Source organism: Primulina eburnea, unplaced genomic scaffold, assembly GCF_022965805.1.
Source record: "Primulina eburnea isolate SZY01 unplaced genomic scaffold, ASM2296580v1 ctg739_ERROPOS11973397, whole genome shotgun sequence".
Taxonomy (NCBI): domain Eukaryota; kingdom Viridiplantae; phylum Streptophyta; class Magnoliopsida; order Lamiales; family Gesneriaceae; genus Primulina; species Primulina eburnea.
Window position 1 is genome coordinate 980,668 of NW_027331510.1, and position 18,438 is coordinate 999,105.

The 18,438-nt window shown below is 39.7% G+C and overlaps 2 protein-coding genes across 2 annotated transcripts; one reads left to right on the forward strand and one right to left on the reverse strand.

Moving 5' to 3' along the window:
* Nucleotides 1–1,170: 1,170 nt before the first annotated feature.
* On the forward strand, nt 1,171–2,356 carry LOC140822189 (uncharacterized). The gene is made up of 2 exons (XM_073182927.1): nt 1,171–1,679; nt 1,825–2,356. The coding sequence occupies exons 1-2, from the start codon at nt 1,171–1,173 to the stop codon at nt 2,354–2,356; spliced, it is 1,041 nt and encodes a 346-aa protein (XP_073039028.1).
* Nucleotides 2,357–12,242: 9,886 nt separating this feature from the next.
* On the reverse strand, nt 12,243–18,122 carry LOC140821734 (probable inactive receptor kinase At5g10020). Its single transcript, XM_073182297.1, has 3 exons — nt 17,045–18,122; nt 13,462–15,129; nt 12,243–13,029 (listed from the first exon to the last, which is right to left on the reverse strand). Exons 1-3 carry the CDS (start codon nt 17,973–17,975, stop codon nt 12,455–12,457), a joined length of 3,174 nt encoding a protein of 1,057 aa, XP_073038398.1. The 5' UTR covers nt 17,976–18,122; the 3' UTR covers nt 12,243–12,454.
* Nucleotides 18,123–18,438: the final 316 nt, after the last annotated feature.

Here is an 18,438-nt window from a genome sequence, read left to right on the forward strand (position 1 = left end):
AGATGGTTTTCCGGCTGGAGTCTGCTGGTGATACTGATCAGGAATATGATCGCCACTCTGAGTCGGGTGATGGTTGTAGGCCTGACAGTCGTGTTCTAGACTACGATATGAGTGATATCAAGAAGAGGAAAGAGAATGCTTTTCATAGGTCACGTAAAAAGCGACAGGGCGATTCTTCTACCCATTCTCCATGAATCTTCTCATATGAAATTTCAGGGGGCTCCAAAGCTCGGAGTCTCAACAAAGGCTTCATGCCTATGTCAAAGAGAAGAGAGTTCAGATTTTGGCTGTTTTGGAGCCCATGATTGATCTGGATCAGAGATACATGACTCGCCGTTTGGGGTTTTCTGGAGTCATCTCTAATCTCTCCGGTCATATCTGGGTATTTTTTGATGCTGATGTGAGGGCGGAGTGTGTTTTTGATCATGCTCAGTTCCTCCACATCAGAGTCTCTGCCTCTTTCTTGCCGACAGAGATATTTTGTTCTTTTGTCTATGCTAGATGTGATTATGTTCAACGTAGGAATCTTTGGGCTTCTTTGCTTTTGGTTAAGCCTGTTTTGGGTCCCTGGCTGGTTGGTGACGACTTTAATGTCGCCAGGGATGCGTCTGAGTGCTTGGGCTCTCGTGGTGGTAGGTTGCTACCTATGGAGGAGTTCAACACTTTTATTCTTGACTCTGGCCTGATCGATGCTGGTTTTGAGGGGTCTTCGTTCACTTGGACGAATAAGACCATTTGGAAGCGGTTGGACAGGGTCTTGGTTTTTGTTGATTGGGGAGATCATTTCAGCTCGATTCGGGTTGAACATCTCGCTCGTACTGTCTCGGATCACTGTCCTCTTTTGGTCACCGCTCCTGTTTTTGCCCGTGGACCGAGCTCGTTTCGCTTCCAGCGTATGTGGGTTAGGCACCATGGTTTTTTGCAGACTGTGAGAATTAATTGGAATCTGCCTTGCAGTCTGAGCGGCATGCCTAGGCTTTTTGCCAAGATGAAGCGTCTCAAGCATCACCTCCGGTGGTGGAATCGGGATGTTTTTGGCAACATCTTTGATAGACTCACTTAGGCTGAGAGGGCTGTTCGTCAGCCGAGACTGTCTGTAAGGCCGACCCTTCTGACGCGAATTGGACTTCGCTGTCCGATTGCAATGAGGATCTGGCCCCGCTCACTGCCATGGAGGCAGATTTTTGGAAACATAAAGCGGCTTGCCATTGGCTTGAGGATGGTGAGCGGAACACCAGACTCTTCCATAACATTGTGAGGAAAAAGCGCGTTGCGAATAAGTTTTTCCGCATTTGGGAGAATGGGGTCTGCCTGACGTCTCAGAATTTGATTCAGCAGTCGGGAGCCTTGTTTTTCCAGGATCTTCTTACCGGGGAGCCCTCTGCGCTCGATTGCCCTGATTTTTCGAGTTTTCCCTCGGTTATCTCTGCTATGGAGAATGAAGGTATTGTTGTGATTCCCTCTTTGGAGGAGGTCCGCGCGACCGTCTTCTCCATTCACCCTGATAGCGTTGCTGGCCCTGATGGCTTCTCTACGGCGTTCTTTCAGCATTGCTGGGAGATTGTCCATCAGGATGTTTTTGGTGTTGTTCTTGATTTTTTCTATGGTTCTCCTATGCCTCAGGGTTTTACCGCCAGCACGATCACTCTGATTCCCAAAGTCGAGGGTGCACGTGCTTGGTCGGACTTCCGTCCGATCAGTTTGTGCAATGTCACGAACAAGATCATCTCGAAGCTTTTGTACTCTCGGATGAGGGATGTGGTGGAGAGACTTGTTTCTCCGAATCAGAGTGGCTTACGCTGATATTGTCATTATTTTTGCCAGTGGTGGGTCTCGTGGTATGCAATGTCTTGTCGATTTTCTGCATCACTACGAGAACTGTTCGGGGCAGCGTGAGAATGCTGCCAAGAGTTCTTTGATTTTGCCTCCCAGGTGCTCTGGGCGCCTCCGCTCCCGGCTTTTGCGCATCACCGGGTTCGCCGAGGGTCATCTGCCCCTCAAGTACCTCGGAGTTCCCCTTTATCGGGGTAATCACACATGCTCCCTTTTTGAGCCCCTCCTACAGTCTGTTCGTAGGAAGTTAGAGGGTTGGGAGATTCGGACCCTCTCCTCGGGTAGCCGCATGACCCTGATACGTAGCGTGCTCCTCTCCATGCCGATTTATCTTTTTCAGGTGGTTCAGCCACCCCTGGCTGTCATGGAGAAGCTTGAGCGGGCCTTCAATGCCTTCCTCTGGGGGTCGAGACCCTTGGAAAAGAAGTGGCAATGGGCCCGGTGGTCCCGGGCTTGCCTCCCCGTGCTTGAGGGGGGCCTTGGATTCCGCAGATTGAAAGATCTCGTGGAAGGTTTTCTATAAAATTATGGTTCAGATTTAGGCAGGGCTCCTCTATATGGGCGAGATTCCTTTTCCGGAAGTATTGCCGGCTGGATGCTCCTGCCTGTGTCCCCGCCCGTGGTTCTATATCCCCATTTGGCGTCGTCTCCTTAGGATCCGCCCTTGTGCAGAGCCTGGCATTCGCTGGCGTGTTGTTCTTGGAGATGTATCCTTTTGGGATGAGACTTGGCTCGGGGACGCTCCCTTGTCCTCCCGTTGTGTGGTCCGCGGGGGCCGTGATGTTCGGATATTTCAGTTTTTGTCTGAGGGGTCATGGGATTTTGATCGCCTTTGTGCGGTAGTTTCTCTTTCGGTTGCCGAGGAGATCGTTTTGATTCCTGTTCTTTCGGGAGAGCCCGATCTAGCACGTTGGATCCATAGATCCGATGGTGCTTTTTCAGCGAGATCTGCTTGGGAGCTGATCCGTCAGCGTGCTCCGTCTTCTGATATCTTCCGCCCGTGTTGGGGGAGCTGGTTGAGGCCTACCATGTCGTTCTTCCTCTGGAGATTCTGGCTTCAGTGGCTCCCAGTTGATGAGGTACTCCAGCGTCGGGGTTTTGCGTTAGCTTCGAGATGTCAGTGTTGTGATATGTACGAGACATTCACACACATATTTTTTCGCATCCTAGTAGCTCGGTCTGTTTGGCGTTTCTTTGGTGCCGTTTTTGGGTCCGTATTCCCGATTGAGGATTTCAGTTTGTTCTTCAGTGCCTGGAAAAGAGACTTGGTCTGGTCCTAGGGGGCCATGTGCCGGAGTTTCTCCCCTGCATCGTTCTGTGGTTCTTCTGGACTCACGGAACGATGCTAAGCACCATCATCTTCCCATCTCTAGGGAGACGGTGAAGTACCAGATTTTGTCTTACCTGCGTCTCGCCCACTCTGCACGTACTGTCAAGCCCCGACATTGGCTGGGTGTGTTTCATGTGGCGAGATCGATGGGTATTTCGGTTGCTCTCCACAAATTACATAGGACGGCGATTGTTTGCTGGCTGCGACCGCCGTCCGGGTGCTTCAAGCTTAATGTGGATGGGAGCTCGCGTGGTATATCTAGGGACTCTGCTGCTGGTGGCGTTGTTCGGGATGATTCCGGGAGGGTTGTGCTCTCATTCAGCGAGTTCATTGGAGCTGGTTCTTCTCTCCGGACTGAGCTTTGTGCGGTTGGAGGGATCTTTTCCTTTGTTCCGATCATTCTTTTTTCCCTCTTTGGATTGAGCTTGATTCTCTGACTTCTATTCAGCTCATTTGTTCCCGTCGATGTTGATGGGGTCTTGATCACATTTGTTCCAGGATTCTAGTCCTTTTGAGGGGGCGGTCTGTTCATATTTCGCATATATTCCGGGAGGGTAATTCGGTGGCGGATGCGTTGGCGGCGAGGGCCCATGACCTTAGGCACTTTACCTTAGAGTTAGGTCCTTCCCTCCCTAGGCACATTTCCATACTTGCTCGCTCGGATTCTTCCGGGCTTCCCTACCTGAGATATAGATCTTCTTAGCTGTTTGCAGCCCTTCCCTTCACTTGGATCCATTTCTTCTGTCTTTCTATATGTATATGTATATTTTTTCTTTGCAGGTACTGTTATTTAGGGGGTTTCTCTTTTTCCCCGTTTTGCTAGTCTGGTGTGAGTGGGCTCAGACACTCGCACACTACATATTTGATCTCCTCGGGATTGGGTGGGCTCTTGCACTCACCCTATTGGTGCTTTTCTTTGGTCCTCTCATATTCCCTGGAGGGCGTCTTCAGCTCCATTCATGTTGGGCTTTACACACTACAAAAAAAAAGTGTTTCTAGAAGCAGTTTTTGAGGAGCACTTCTTAAACCGCTCGTGCAAACTGAACCACAAAATCACTTTTACTTAAACCGTTTCTATTTTCTTACTTTTAGGAGTGGTCGTATAACCGCTTTAGTAGCGCAAATTTTAGTACCGATTTGTATCAACCGCTGTTATAAATTGTTCCTATTGATTTAACTATTAGAACCATTCTGGAAACTACTCTAATTGATTATTTTTAACAGTGGTTTCACAAAACCGATTTTGTGGACCGCCCTTATAGCTCTGTTTTTTAGGTTTGATTTGAAAATTGCACCTATTAAATATATTTATGAACCGTTTTTCTGCATTGCACTTATTAATATCCTCCTCAGGATTTGATTAGCGACGGTTTTCGAAACAACCGTCGCTAATATTTGCGACGTTTTAATCATAACTGTCGCCTTGTTCAAAAGGCGACGGTCTTAATGACACCGGTCGCTTTATTTAGCGACCTTTTTATCAAACCGTCGCTGAATTTAGCGACGGGCAAAGCCAAACAGTCACATGTATTATCTTAGCGACGGTTTACATAAACATGCCGCTAATATTAGCGACGGTTTTTTGTATATCGTCGCTAACGTTAGCGACGACGAAAGGTAAACCGTCGCATAATTTAAATTTTGAAAAACCCGCCGTACATAGCGACGGTCAGCGATAAACCGTCGCCAAATATTCTATAAATACCTCTACTTCCGATCCCTTTTCTCACACTACTTCACAACACTTCAAATTTTTCTCTCTTACGCAATTTTACCACTTCACGATAATAAAATTTTTTTTACACGATTTTATTTTGAATTTAATGTAAATTTTTTTCCCCTTTTCTCACAACACTTCAAATTTTTCTTTCTTACACAATTTTACCACTTCACGATAATAAAAATTTTTACACGATTTTAATTTGGATTTAATGTAAATTTTTTTCTTTAATTTTTGGTACATTTTTAAGTGTTAGTTTAAAATCAAGAATTATATTCATAGTAACATTGTAAGTGTTTTTAGATTTATTAAATTTTTTTCACCGAAAATATTAGCGACGGAAATTATGAAATAACTGTCGCTAAAATAGCGACGGAATGTATGAAAAGGTTGTCGCTAATTTTAGCGACGGTTTGCTTGCTCTGTCGCTAAATATGTAGACGCCGGTATATTAATCTGTCGCTAAATTGCGACGGTTGCGCATAAATCCGTCGCAAATCTTGAAGGCGACGGTTGCGTATAAACCGTCGCAAATTGTAGCTACAATACCAAAAAAAATACCGTAACGGGGTAATGGGTACGAGTATTATCAAACCGCACCTAAAATAAACAATAGAAGCGATTCTTCAACTTGTACCACCGGTTGAAAAAACCGCTTCTATAAGATATAGGGTCATCAATAAGAGGAGCGATTTTGAAACCGGTGGTACAAGTGCTGGAGCGGTTAAAAACCGATCTTAAAATTGAAAAAAACCGCTCTTGTATGAGTATTTTTTTGTAGTGACAGGATCTATATTTTTGCGGTGTGTGTTTGTTCCCCGAGATGCAACATCCTCGCAGCTTGTTGCTTCAGGGTTCTATTCACATTAGGGCTTTTGACTTGGGCTGGATCGCGGTCTCCATTTTGTGTTTTGACTCCATTTGCACAGTGGCTTTCCAGCCAGACAGTATTTTGTTCATGGGTTCTTGTACAGTTGTCAGAATCCTGATTTTGACAGATTGGACTTACCAAGGTGATGGCTACTCTAGTCAGCTATCCTATCAGATTAGTTTCGTTTTGACAGATTGGATTTACCAGGGTGATGGCTATGGGATGAGAGTTTCTGCTTGGCTTCTGTTTTCATCTCGCAGTCATCATTTTGTCTTCCTCAGCATGTGGGGTCATTAGCGCTGCTTTTATTTGTTTAGTTTTTGGCGTTCATTAGTAGTATTCTAGGGTTAGATTAGCTTTTGTATTTACTTCCCTAGATTGCTTTGTTTTTACGTTTCTACTGCTTTAGCCTTTCTGAGGAGGTTTTGGCTTTATCCACCTCCTCTTTTAGTTTTTTATTCTGTATTATGTTACTGTTTTTTTGTGGATATATACAGGTAGGGGTCTGCCTAAACACCCCCCCCCCCTCGCATCCGGCAGTGTTTTCCGGAAAAAAAAAACCCTAAACCCTAAACGAGTGGATACTACTCGAACTGGTCTGGAAATTCCACACATCCTCAGTTCTGATAAAGGCAAGGGCAAATTGATTGAAGAGTCCAGGCCATCCAATGCCATTCAAACCCACATTGACCTTGTTTGGGATAAGTTTAATAATTTTGCAGCATCAAAACTTCAACTCTATGATGCTTGGACAGCCTATCGTACTCATATTTTTGCCAAGCAACTGAGAAAGAAACCCCAGCTGAACAAGTTCATCAAACTAGAAGCTTTTGTCCTCAAGATGGTCAAAGCTGTCACAATTGTTCAAGCTCTGGAGAGAAAAACATATTTGTTTGATCATATGAGAGTCAAGAAGTTAGCACAAATTGTTGACAAACTGAAGGCTAACTACGTTCCAACAAACACTCGTAGTTGACAGTGTCGAGACACTCGTCTCCAGAAAGATAGATTTCCTACAAGTCGCAATGACCTCTGCTGTCGAAATCTACTGACGTTCGGAAATTATCTATCAAGATGGAGCTGTTTGACAAAAAGGGGAAGAGCTCAAAGAGATTTTAGAACAGCAGAAGAAATCTCAATAAGCAGCAGTATTTCTTGTATTTGTGAAGAATATGAGTTCAGTTGTTGTACTTGTTATTTTATCTACTATGAGTTCAGTTATTCGATTTTCTTTTACTCTAGTTTTTTCAAAACACCATAAAGGGAGAAATTGTTGGAAACTTAATTCCGGTGTTTGACAAAAGATAAACCAACTGAACTAAGCAACTGAATCCAGCTAACTGATCGACGCAACTGAAATATAACTTCAAGCTGCTCTTTCAGCTGAACATCTCTTCAGTCATTCTCGTCAACTGACTCTTTACCAGCTGATCCCTCAGCAGTACACGTCATCAGTTGAAAACGACAACCGACAAATAGTACAACTACCTGCAACTGATAGTGGAACGCCGCATTTCAGAATGAGCAATGTACGACTGTCAGAGTATATCGACGTGGAAATCAACGGTTAGAATATTCAAATATCCTTTAATGTTACCGTTGAGAGAGAAGCCTATAAATAATCGAAGGTAGCAGCCGAAGATAATACGACTGATTTCAGCTATTACATTCTACTTGCTGTTACGCTGCTAAAATATCTACTCACATTCAAAAGCAAAAAGCTCACGTTTACTAGTTATATCAGTAGCATTCAAGGCTACATTCTCGAACTTAAATAGCACTTTGTAATCTTTGATAGTTTTTCTAAGTTGTGCTAAGATCAGTTACCATCTGTAAAAGTGTTATTTACTAAGAGTTTCAGTTGTGGCAAAGTGATAAGTCCAAACTGAAGTGGGTCAGTACAGTATCTTGTATTTGATCAAAGTCTTTTAGTGAATATCATATCTTCGTGATAGAAGGGGTGACGTAGGAGTTATTCAATTCTCCGAACATCTAGAAACAAATTGTGTTATCTTTACTTCAGTTATTACTTTTCAGTTAGATACTCTATCTTTCAGTCAATTTGTTTTTCGCAACTGCTTCATTCAGTTTAACTGATTGTCATTGACCGACGGAATACCTAGTATCATTTTGTAACAAAACTGAACTCATATTGTCGAAGAATATTTAAATTTGAGGAGTGTTTATTCAAACCCCCTTCTAAATACTCTTTATTCGTTTAACCGTTCCTTTCACTCTATTATGACAGATGCATGGAGCGATAGAAAAAGAAGAAGCATATTAAATTTGTGTTATAATTGGAAGGAAGGTACTTATTTTTAGAGTCTAAGGAGTCTTCGAACGAGGCCCATATAGCTAGACTTATTTTTGAGTATGTTGACAAGTGTGTTGAACAAGTAGGACATAATGTTGTTCAAATTGTAACAGACAATGCCACCAAAAATATGACTGCGACTAAATTGATTAAAGAAAAACGGCCTGGGATTTTTTGGAATTCATGTGCAACTCATACTGTTAATTACATGCTTGAAAGTATTGGTAAGCTTCCAAGATTTAAAAAATTATCGACCAAGACAAGTCTTTTACAATTTTCATTTATGATCACCATAAGACTTCCTCATTCATGAGAAGTTTTAAGAAGAAAAGAGACATAGTTCGGCCAAGAATTACTAGGTTTACATCAAACTTCCTCACATTGCAAAGTTTGATTGAGAAAAATTCTAGTTTAAGGGTCATGTTTACAAGTGATATGTAAGAAAACTATAAATGGTCAAAGACAAACAAAGAGAAATTTGCGTAGTCTACTGTGATGAGCATGAGTTTTTGGAATTGTGTGACACTTTTTTTGAAAATATTTGCTCTTTTGGTAAGATTTCTCCGACTGGTTGACAGAGATAGAAAGCCATTCATTGGGTTTCTATATGGGGAGCTTCTTCGAGCTAAAGAAGATATTAAGGTGGCCCTGAACAATTTCGAATCAAATTATCAACCTATCATAGTGATTATTGAGTCAAAAATGAAGGATAGATTTGATACATTATTGCATATCACAGCCGCTTTGTCGAATCTCTACTTCTACTACAAAGATAGTTCTATTGCTCTTTATGGAGTGGTTGCAGCAGGTATTTTTGAATGCATGGAAGTTTGGCATGCCGATGAGTTTGAACTGCAAGATACAATTATTAATAAAGAATTTGCAAAATATAGAAATAAGACTTAGTTATTTGGGAAAGCATTGGCTGCAAAAGCATGTGAAAAAAATGACGATACATTTGATCCATGTACATGGTCGAGTACCTATGGTATTCACACACCCAACTTGCTAAGAGTGACATAGAAGATTCTTTCATTAACTACAAGTTCTCTGGGTGTGAAAGAAATTGGAATGTTTTGAAGGAGTAAGTTTAAACTTTAATTAAAATAAATTATTACTTTTTAAAGTGTATGTTCATATTCCTAACTATACAAATTACTTTATTGGTTTTTTAGATTCATACAAAGAAAAGAAATAGGTTGGATGTCAATAGATTGAACAATCTAGTATTTGTCCAGTTTAATGCTAGATTGTTTAACAAGCAAAAAAAAAAAAAATGAAAGGAACTTCGACGTCCTTCTTGAAAAAGATGCTTCAAATGCACAAGGTTGGATTGTAGATGGTGGGGAAGAAAATGAATTTGAACCAGGTTTGGGGCTCATGCAAATTAGTTGATGAAGCAACTGGGGCAGATGAAAATCTACAACCCCGAAGAATCTCTACACTTTACGATGATGATTTTGAATCTGAAGAAGAAGATGATTATCACAATGATGATATTGATTTTATGTCCGATGAAGAACAAGTTGTTAAAAATTTCGGAGAAGAAGAAGTGTAATAAATTTGTGATATTCAATTAGCAGTGTAATCATTAAATTAAAGATTCCTACATTTAGATGTGAATTTTGGAAGAAATCTGGATTCTTTTTTATTTTATTAAGATGGCACGTTAGACTATGTTTGGAATATTTTGAACGTATTTTAAATTTGATGTTATTGTGTTGAAGTTCTAGTATGTGATTTATTATGTTTTGATACCATAGAATCCGATTAGTGGCGCCTAGGCGAGACACAAGGCATTGGGCAAGCGCCCGACTAGCACCTAGCAAATTTTATAACCTTGAGGATAATTTAAGTTTCAGTAATTTAACAAACGGTTACTGATCAAAGAATAATATTACAAATCGAGCCAAACCGAATTCATAAGTAAGCTGATTAATCAAGAGTTAATGCTTCTAGATACGAACTGATATTAAAGATAACGTATATCAATTCTAGCTGATGGAAGATAAATGATTTAAGGGTCACTGATTCAAGGACAACTGATGACCATACCTAACTGAATTAGTTAGGCTTTCCAGTGGATAATCTCTGAAGAATTACATAACATTCTCTAAGGACCAAAGCTTAACTGATATATTGGATAAGATCGTATAACAGCTTTCTCGGCCCATTAAACTCCACAATTTTCTAAATCATCAAGTATTATCAAGCAAGTTTTTGAGAACCTATCTGATCAAACAATTCTTCAGCACACACTTAATAGTTTTATATATGATCATTGAAGGTTAATTTGTGCTTAGTATTTTGATTCGAAAATACATATGATTGACAGTAAAAGTCTTACTGGTCATTTATTTGAAGTATGTGAGTGTTCTAGGAGTTTTCAGTGGGCAAGATATAGTTATACCGAATCGCGTTTTTTGCAAATTGCTTGTAATTACCAAAGTCTTCTAGTGAATTCTTGAGTAGAAGAATGAGTAACATAGAAGTTGTTCAAATCTTCGAACATCCAGAAACAATTCTGTTTTTTTTTTTTTACTTTCTGTTTTCATATCAATTTCATAGTCAGCCGTTCTTTTTTATTAGTCATTTTCATTGTTCAAATGTTTGAGTGAACCTATTTCCATGCAGTGCATAACTGTTGGTTTATTGATACCCAATTGACGATCATTCTAACTTTATGTTGCTAAATCAACCGAGTTAATTTTGAAATTGTTGATTCACCCCTTCTAAAGCAATCTTCGATCCAACATTCATTACATTATATTGTTCAACGAAGTTGTGTCATACGATATTTTAAAACATAAAATTCATCAATAATAGAAGTTACATCTATATTCAAAGTTAAATCTTTTTCAATATAGAGTATCAAGCAACCAACAAATAATAGTCAATCAATAATTCAATAAATAATAATCAAGATCAAGAATCAATGGTTTATTAACAAATATTTAAGCAATAATCAAAAAAACAATCTTCACGGTTGTCTGTATAATATATTTTAAAACTCATTAGAGAATTTCATGAATTTAGAATAATACAGCAATAAATACAACTTTAAATTTTTTTCCCCAAATCTTATAATCTAGTTTGATCCAACAACGAATACTTGATTAAAATTAACCAATTAAATTTTCGTAATTTTTAAGAATTGGGATTGTTAATATCTAATCTAATCATGAAAAAAGTCTCACTTTTTTAATACATTCATAGCATATGATGATTTTAATATTTAAAAATTAATCTGAAACAAAAAAACATTTCGTGTGTGCTTATATTTGAGACTTGAGAGAGACAACGTATGCAAGAGGCAATAATTTTATGTTTGGTTTAAATGATAGGATTACCGAATGATTAATACATAAATGATATAAAAAAATGATTGAAGTAGATAATGATAAAATAATATTATATTGGGTATGATTATTAAGAATGAGATAACTAATAATCTTTTGATGAATTGACGAAATTGCACTTCCACTTTTGCGGGAGTGGTGGTCGGTCAGCAGTGTGATTGCCGATCGGAGGCGGCGGCGGCAGGAAGAGGGGGTGGTCGGCAGTGGCGGCGTCAGGGGACAGCCGCCAGTGGCCGTCGGGGGTCGGAGGGGGTGATCGGCGTCGGGGGTCGGCGGTGATCAGCGGTGGTCGGCGGCCGACGGAGTCGGAGCGTCCGGTGACGGTCGACGGCGGAGGTCAGTGGTCGGCGGCGGGCGACGGGGGTCGGAGGGGGTGATCGGCGTCAGGAGGCGGCGGTGGTCGGCGGCGTCCGGCGAAGGCCGGCGGTGGTCAGTTTGTGGAGGAAAGTGGTGGTGAGTTTGGATTTAGGAGAAAGGTAAAATTGAAAAAATATGATAGATTAAGAGTAGGATAAATAATCCTTGAGGGTGAGGAGTAATTATTTTATCCCAATTAATATAACCTAATCATTCATAGGAAGGATTGACTTGATTAAATAATCACTCGTACTAAACAAAGAGATATGGTGGGTTAAAATTCATAAACCTACTTTATCACCCCTGGCAAACATTGCCTAGTTTACAGTATTATTATTATTATTTGGGTCTTGTAGGTAAAATAATAATTGGGCCGGGCTATAGCCCGCTATATCCCTAAAGAAGATATCTCTGATCTATATAAAAATATCCAAAAATTCTAAACTGATCAAAACTCGTGATCAAATTGGAAATTCTCAATTAATCAATAAATTAAGCGTATCCCTTTACACAAAAATCGAAGGGAAAGAAACTAGACAATTATGAAGATTTAGCCCAAATATGAAGGCAATGGAATTGGACCAAATAATTTTTTTTTCCTTTTGAAAAATAAAAAATAAACAATACACGTCACATAAAACAAAGAATTTCAACGCACATGTACAAGATTTCACGCTGATATTGAGGAGAGCTCTTCAATAACTTGTCGGATATTAGGCCTATCGTTCACAGGAAGAATGCACCTCAATGATACATCAAGCATGTCATCGATGGCTTTTGACTGTTCTCCACCTGCAATATCTCCGTCCATACACTCCATTCTACGTCCTTCTTGATTATACAGGCGAACCCAATCAGTAAGATCAACAGCTCCAGATTGACCTGATATGATATCGCCAGCACTTCTTCGGGTCAATATCTCCATCATGATAACACCAAATGCATAAATGTCGGCTTTACATGATGGGATGGCTTTGGCTGCACTGGCTAGTTCTGGGGCTCGGTACCCAAGTGCTCCAAGATTCAATATCTGCTCTGCAACGCCTGCGGGTGTCATTAGGCGGTGGAGGCCATAGTCAGTTAGCCGAACAATGTATTCAGGGCCTGCTAAGAGTATGTTAGTCGGTTTTAGGTTCCCATGAGGCTGGCCTCTGTCATGAAGAAACATAAGATTCCTAGCAACATCAACTGCTACTTTCAACCTTTGGCTGAATGATAATGGAGGGTATCTTCGTGGACTTGTCTCTGCAGAACACGTGGACTCGTAAAAATATCGTACAAAAGAAAAATACCATAGACGTCCATTTAACTATGAAGTACAACATAAATTCACCCATGCAATTGTAGAAGAAGCCGATATTGAAATCTTCAAGCTGACTGCTGAATTTCAAAAGGCCATTTCAACTATTTGAGAAAATGAAACTTATAAGTGAATCTTTTAAAAAACCAAAAGCAGTTTGTGGAACAAGTATACAGAAAAATGTTGTTAGACTAGCTGCCATTTGCTCTGGTGGAAGGAAAGTGCAAAGAACTAGAAGATGGTTAAAAATAATGAAAGTACCAAGAACCAAATAAGCAATGGAAATAAAGTACCAAGAACACCAAAACTAGACATATTCGCTAATCTGACGGAACGAGTGTACCAATAACCAAATACGCAATGTTGAGGGACCTTACCATAAAGATGCAAAGCCAAGCTATCCCCCAGAACATAATCTGCTAAAATAAGCCTTTCTTGTTCTCTAGGCCCCCAATAATAACCACGAAGAGGAACGATATTTGGATGTCTCAATGATCCTAGCTTTTTTACTTCCTTCGCAAACTCTTTCTTGTGTTTGACCAAGCCAACCCTCAACCACTTCACAGTTAGCATATGCCCATTATCTAACATTGCTTTATACATTGTGCCGTGACTACTTCTGCCAAGTACTTCCGCTGGAGCTCGAGATAATTCTTCAGCTGTAAATTTTAGCGAGGCATCCAAGAAGAACAGCTCACCAGCTAATCTATCAGGTGAATAAACATCCAGTGAAACAGGTTCTATTGTGTCAACCACATGGAGTGAGGATGCTATTGGACACCCTGGTGGAGATTTTCTTCCAGATGATTTTGGATGGTTAGCTTGTTGACTTGGACTTATGAACACCGCACCAGCTGCCACTCCTTCAGGTATTATGTGCTCAACAATTTCAGTACAAGATTCCATTTGTCCAGGCAATGATCTTGAGTTTGAAGTCAATAAATGATCATTAGAAAAGCTTAATGAAGTCGAAGGATGCTCCATGTTGCTATGGAAACTGAAAAGTGGAGGACGACTAAACCTTCCGGCTTTTATATCTCTACCACCGGTTTGGCCACAAAATCCACTTCGAGCGCGGAATTCTTGAAAACGTGCCCGGTGATAGGCTAAAAGAACAAATGCAATCATAACAGCAGCTCCAACAGAAGCAACAATAATGGCAACTCTGATACTCGATTTCGAGCTGTGATTCCTTCCTTTATCTTGAATTCCAACAGGACCATTATTGCCACCCAGAAAGCCGTTGCGATATACAAGAAGCCCATTCCCAGGATAAAATGATGAAATGGGAAACCTATTTTCCAAGTTTTCGGGAATGTTTCCTGACAAATTATTGTAAGCCACGTCAAACAACTTCATACTGGATGGTAGTCTATCAGGTATACGACCGTTGAAGTTATTGTGGGATATATTAAGGTACTCCAAGCCACTGAGTTTGCTCAATTCATTTGGTAATAGTCCAGATAGATTATTATATGAAAGATTCAGTAAGTTGAGCCTCCCCCAGTTTCCTATATCGGAAGGCAACTCACCCATCAATAAATTATTTGAAAGATCGAGAAACTCCATAGGTGGAACAGATGGCAGAACCAACAATTCGCTTGTATGAGCACCTTCAAGAGGAATTGATCCTGTCAATTGATTGCTTGATAAGTTCAAATTTGTCAAGGTTGTAGAAGTAAAGAAGCTCGGTGGGATAGGACCATCAAGTCTGTTAGAGCTGAGATCAACTGTGGTGATCTTTGGATATGAACCCAACGTCGAAGGTAAATTAGCGTATAGAAAATTGTTTCTTACATTAAGAACAGTCAATCTTTGGAACTGTGTCACATTGGGAATGCTTCCAGTCAAGTTATTGAAGCTCAAATCTAAAACTTCCAAATAGGCATTCCAAGTTTTCAGAACAGTTATGTCGTCAGATAGAAGGTTTTTGCTCAGATCAACAATTCTGCAATTTCCTAACGATGGTGGCAACAGGCCTGAGATTAAATTTGATGAAAGATTCAGGATATCCAAAGTTGTCGAATTGATTTTTGGAATGGAACCTAAACACATAAATTTGTCAGAATTTCTTCAGATGAAAGAACGGTAACAAATATGTCATGGAGAGGGAAAATGTGGAAACTTGAAGAAATAAATACAGCTATAAAAGACATCAAACCATTTATGCAGGGAAGGATTTTATAGTTTAATTAAAGATGTGAGCTGGAAATATAATATAACTATAATTGCATATAATCAATGCAATTAGCAAGAACACGATATTCTTTTCAGGACGCAAGTAAAATTCTGTACTCTATCATCCACATGCACCCAAATTACCATAAACAGCCACATATCTACCGGAGTCCAGTATGACATTCCTATGAACAGAAAAGAAAATCAGGCGGTTAAATTTTAGAGAATACTCAAATTTCTCAACAACAGAGATAGTGTTCCGTCATAATCATTCTTATAATTGTTCTTAGAAATGTTTCATAAACTCAAGACATCAATATTATAGAACGAAGATGGTGAAATTGGAGTGAAAAAAAAAAACAATGTAATTAGAGATTAAAATGTGACTTTCGGCTAGCTATCAACTCGATCCTACTAAAAAACTTGGACAAAAAGAGTTGTACACTCAAAGTGATATTGAAAGTTGAAATATTTTCAAAGTGATACTGATATAACATGCAGTGAAAAAGGTTGGTAGTTTCTTGAGACTATATTTGGATGAAAGTCGGACGTAAAGAAGTAATATTGAATAATAATCGGTAAACAAACAAGTAAAATAAACCGATGATATTTTGAAGACTTGAACCAAAAAATGTGTCAATTGTATATTATTAGTCTTTAAATGGTTGATTTCCAATTTACTAGTATAATAATTTGACTGAAAATTTCAGAAAGAATATGTTAGATTGGATTTGAAATCATATTCGTAAAAATTTTAAATGAATTGACTTTGGCACCCAAGTAAATATGGTTATAGTGTTTTGATTCAAGCTCTCCGGTGATGGTGTTAACATTGGCTCTCGACTACGAGTAGTGCCTAGTGAGAGTTGGATCACCAAGCAGGTACTGTTGGCTTCGGTTCTGGTCCATGTATCTCGTCTTATGGAAGATTGTGATTCGGACTGTAATGTAAGTGAGAGATCAGGATAACCTTAAAAACAAATGGGAACAGTCTGGTAGGATAGGGCAACAGATTTCTCCTTAGACCAAGCTACAAGCCATACAATGCATTTAGATGGAGAAACTCTTCCCAAAAAGTGCTTAAAAAGCCAAAATCCAGAATCCATAAATTGGGACTTTTGGGCTTCTATTTCCCTCTTAAAACGGCAAAAATAGAATTGTTTCACTATCGCATCCAAACAATAAAATTGTTCGTCTTTTTCTAGAATAAAAATAAACAGTTAAAGAAGCTGACCTTAGTAAAGTGTTTTTTATGTCAAGAATTACGTATCCAAATGAGCCTTTAATCTAGAGTAAGATACAACTTGATTCATATATACCCTAGGTTGCCCTAAACTTAATTCGAAATTTACAAATTTAAAACTTCATCGTTAAATAAAGTCTTCCAACTAATTCTGAGAGTGAGGACCACAAGGTCGAGGTTTAACCATATGATGGAGATACTAGTTTCTCAGCCAGTTAGCAGACAAAATTAAATGGAGGCTGAAGTTCTAACTTGAGAAGAATTCCAACTAAACCAACGCCTGCAATATTGATAATGGGATAGAGTCGAACAAATAAGCAAATATTATGTTCCATATGTAACTAAAAGATCCATAAAAGTTCCAACTTCCCGACTACAACCACAATTATCAATGTAGAAGGCAGTGAATGCTGCAAAAAACAAAAAAACAAAAAAATCGTGTAAAGGTTCTTTCAACGTTAAAGTAACTAAAATCACTGCAAAAGGTGGGAAACGTTGAAAATAAAGGGTAAAAAATTATTTAAAATGAAAAATCTGACCTGAAAATCCGTTAAGACTGAGATCTAACTCAACCAACGGTACTACCGCCTGCAAGAGACCCTCTGGCACCGACCCATAAAGCCCATTATTTCCCAGCCGCAGTATCTGAAGATTTGGCAATTGCCTGAAGTCAGGTAACTGGCCACCGATCCCATTGTCACCCAAATCCAAAATTCTCAAGTTCCGAAACAACATCATCACATCGCTCCCCCAAAACCCGCCCGTTAAACCATTCCCACTTAAATTTACATACTTGACAGTGTTAGCTAAGCTGGATACATTCTCCACACTCAATTCCAAGGATCCAGAAAACGCATTCCTGCTCAAATCCAAGTATTCCACATTCCTCAGTTCAAGAATCAACTCCCCCACACTCCCATGGAAGTTATTCAAATGCAAATCCAACACTTTCAACTGCTGCAAATTCTGAATTCCAGACGGAAACGCCCCAGAAAAATGATTATTTGAGAAATTAACAAAATGCAGCGCCCAGAGATCATTCAAGCGAGCAGGAATAGGCCCATAAAACTGATTTCCTGAGAGATCCAAGACTTGGAGCGACGACATCTGACCTAGAGTTGGAACGAGGCGGCCGGAAAGAAAGTTCCCAGATAGAGTCAGGTTTTGCAGGAACTTTAAAGGAACGAGAGTGCTGAATTTGAGGTCTCCAGATAAGCCGAGCTGGTCTAGGGAAATGGCTACGATCAAGTCGGCGGAGGGATCGCAAGCAACCCCATGGAAGGCAGCAGGGCAGGCAGAGTAATTGGAGGGAGGCATCCAAGTGGAGAAGATGAGATTGGAGGGATCAGATTTAATGCCTTTTCTGAACTCTAAAAGCGATCGAACTTCTTCCTCAGCGGCGTAGGCGTGAGGGAGGAGCAGGTGGAAGGTGAGGAAGAGAGTGAGAGAGACAGTGGGAGGGATAGTCATCTAGTGAGAGGGAGTGAGGGAAAGTAGACGGTTAGGGGTTGGACATTTGAGGTTTTGGGGGAAATGGGGGTGTCAATTAGGGTTTCTGTAATTGGGAGATTTGAGAAGATGAGATGATGAACTTGTCTTACAGATGCTGCGTGTGTGAGAGAGAGGAGAAATTAGGGCTTATATTATATGTGGGAAAGTAGTAAAGGAAGGAATTGAGGATCACATCAATATTTTTTGAAAAAGAAATGTGTTAAATTTATTGTAAGTAAAGTCCTTTGTGTTAAAAACTAAAAATTTATGTAAAAAAATAAAAATTGTTGAAAATTAATATTTAAAATGTGTGTATTAATATTTGAATGTTGAATATTTGAAGATTGAAAATAAGAATTGTAAATATTGAAAATTAGTGTGTGATGATATAGGTAATGATGTATTTTATTTTTGGATTATTTGTAAAGAAATTATATAAATA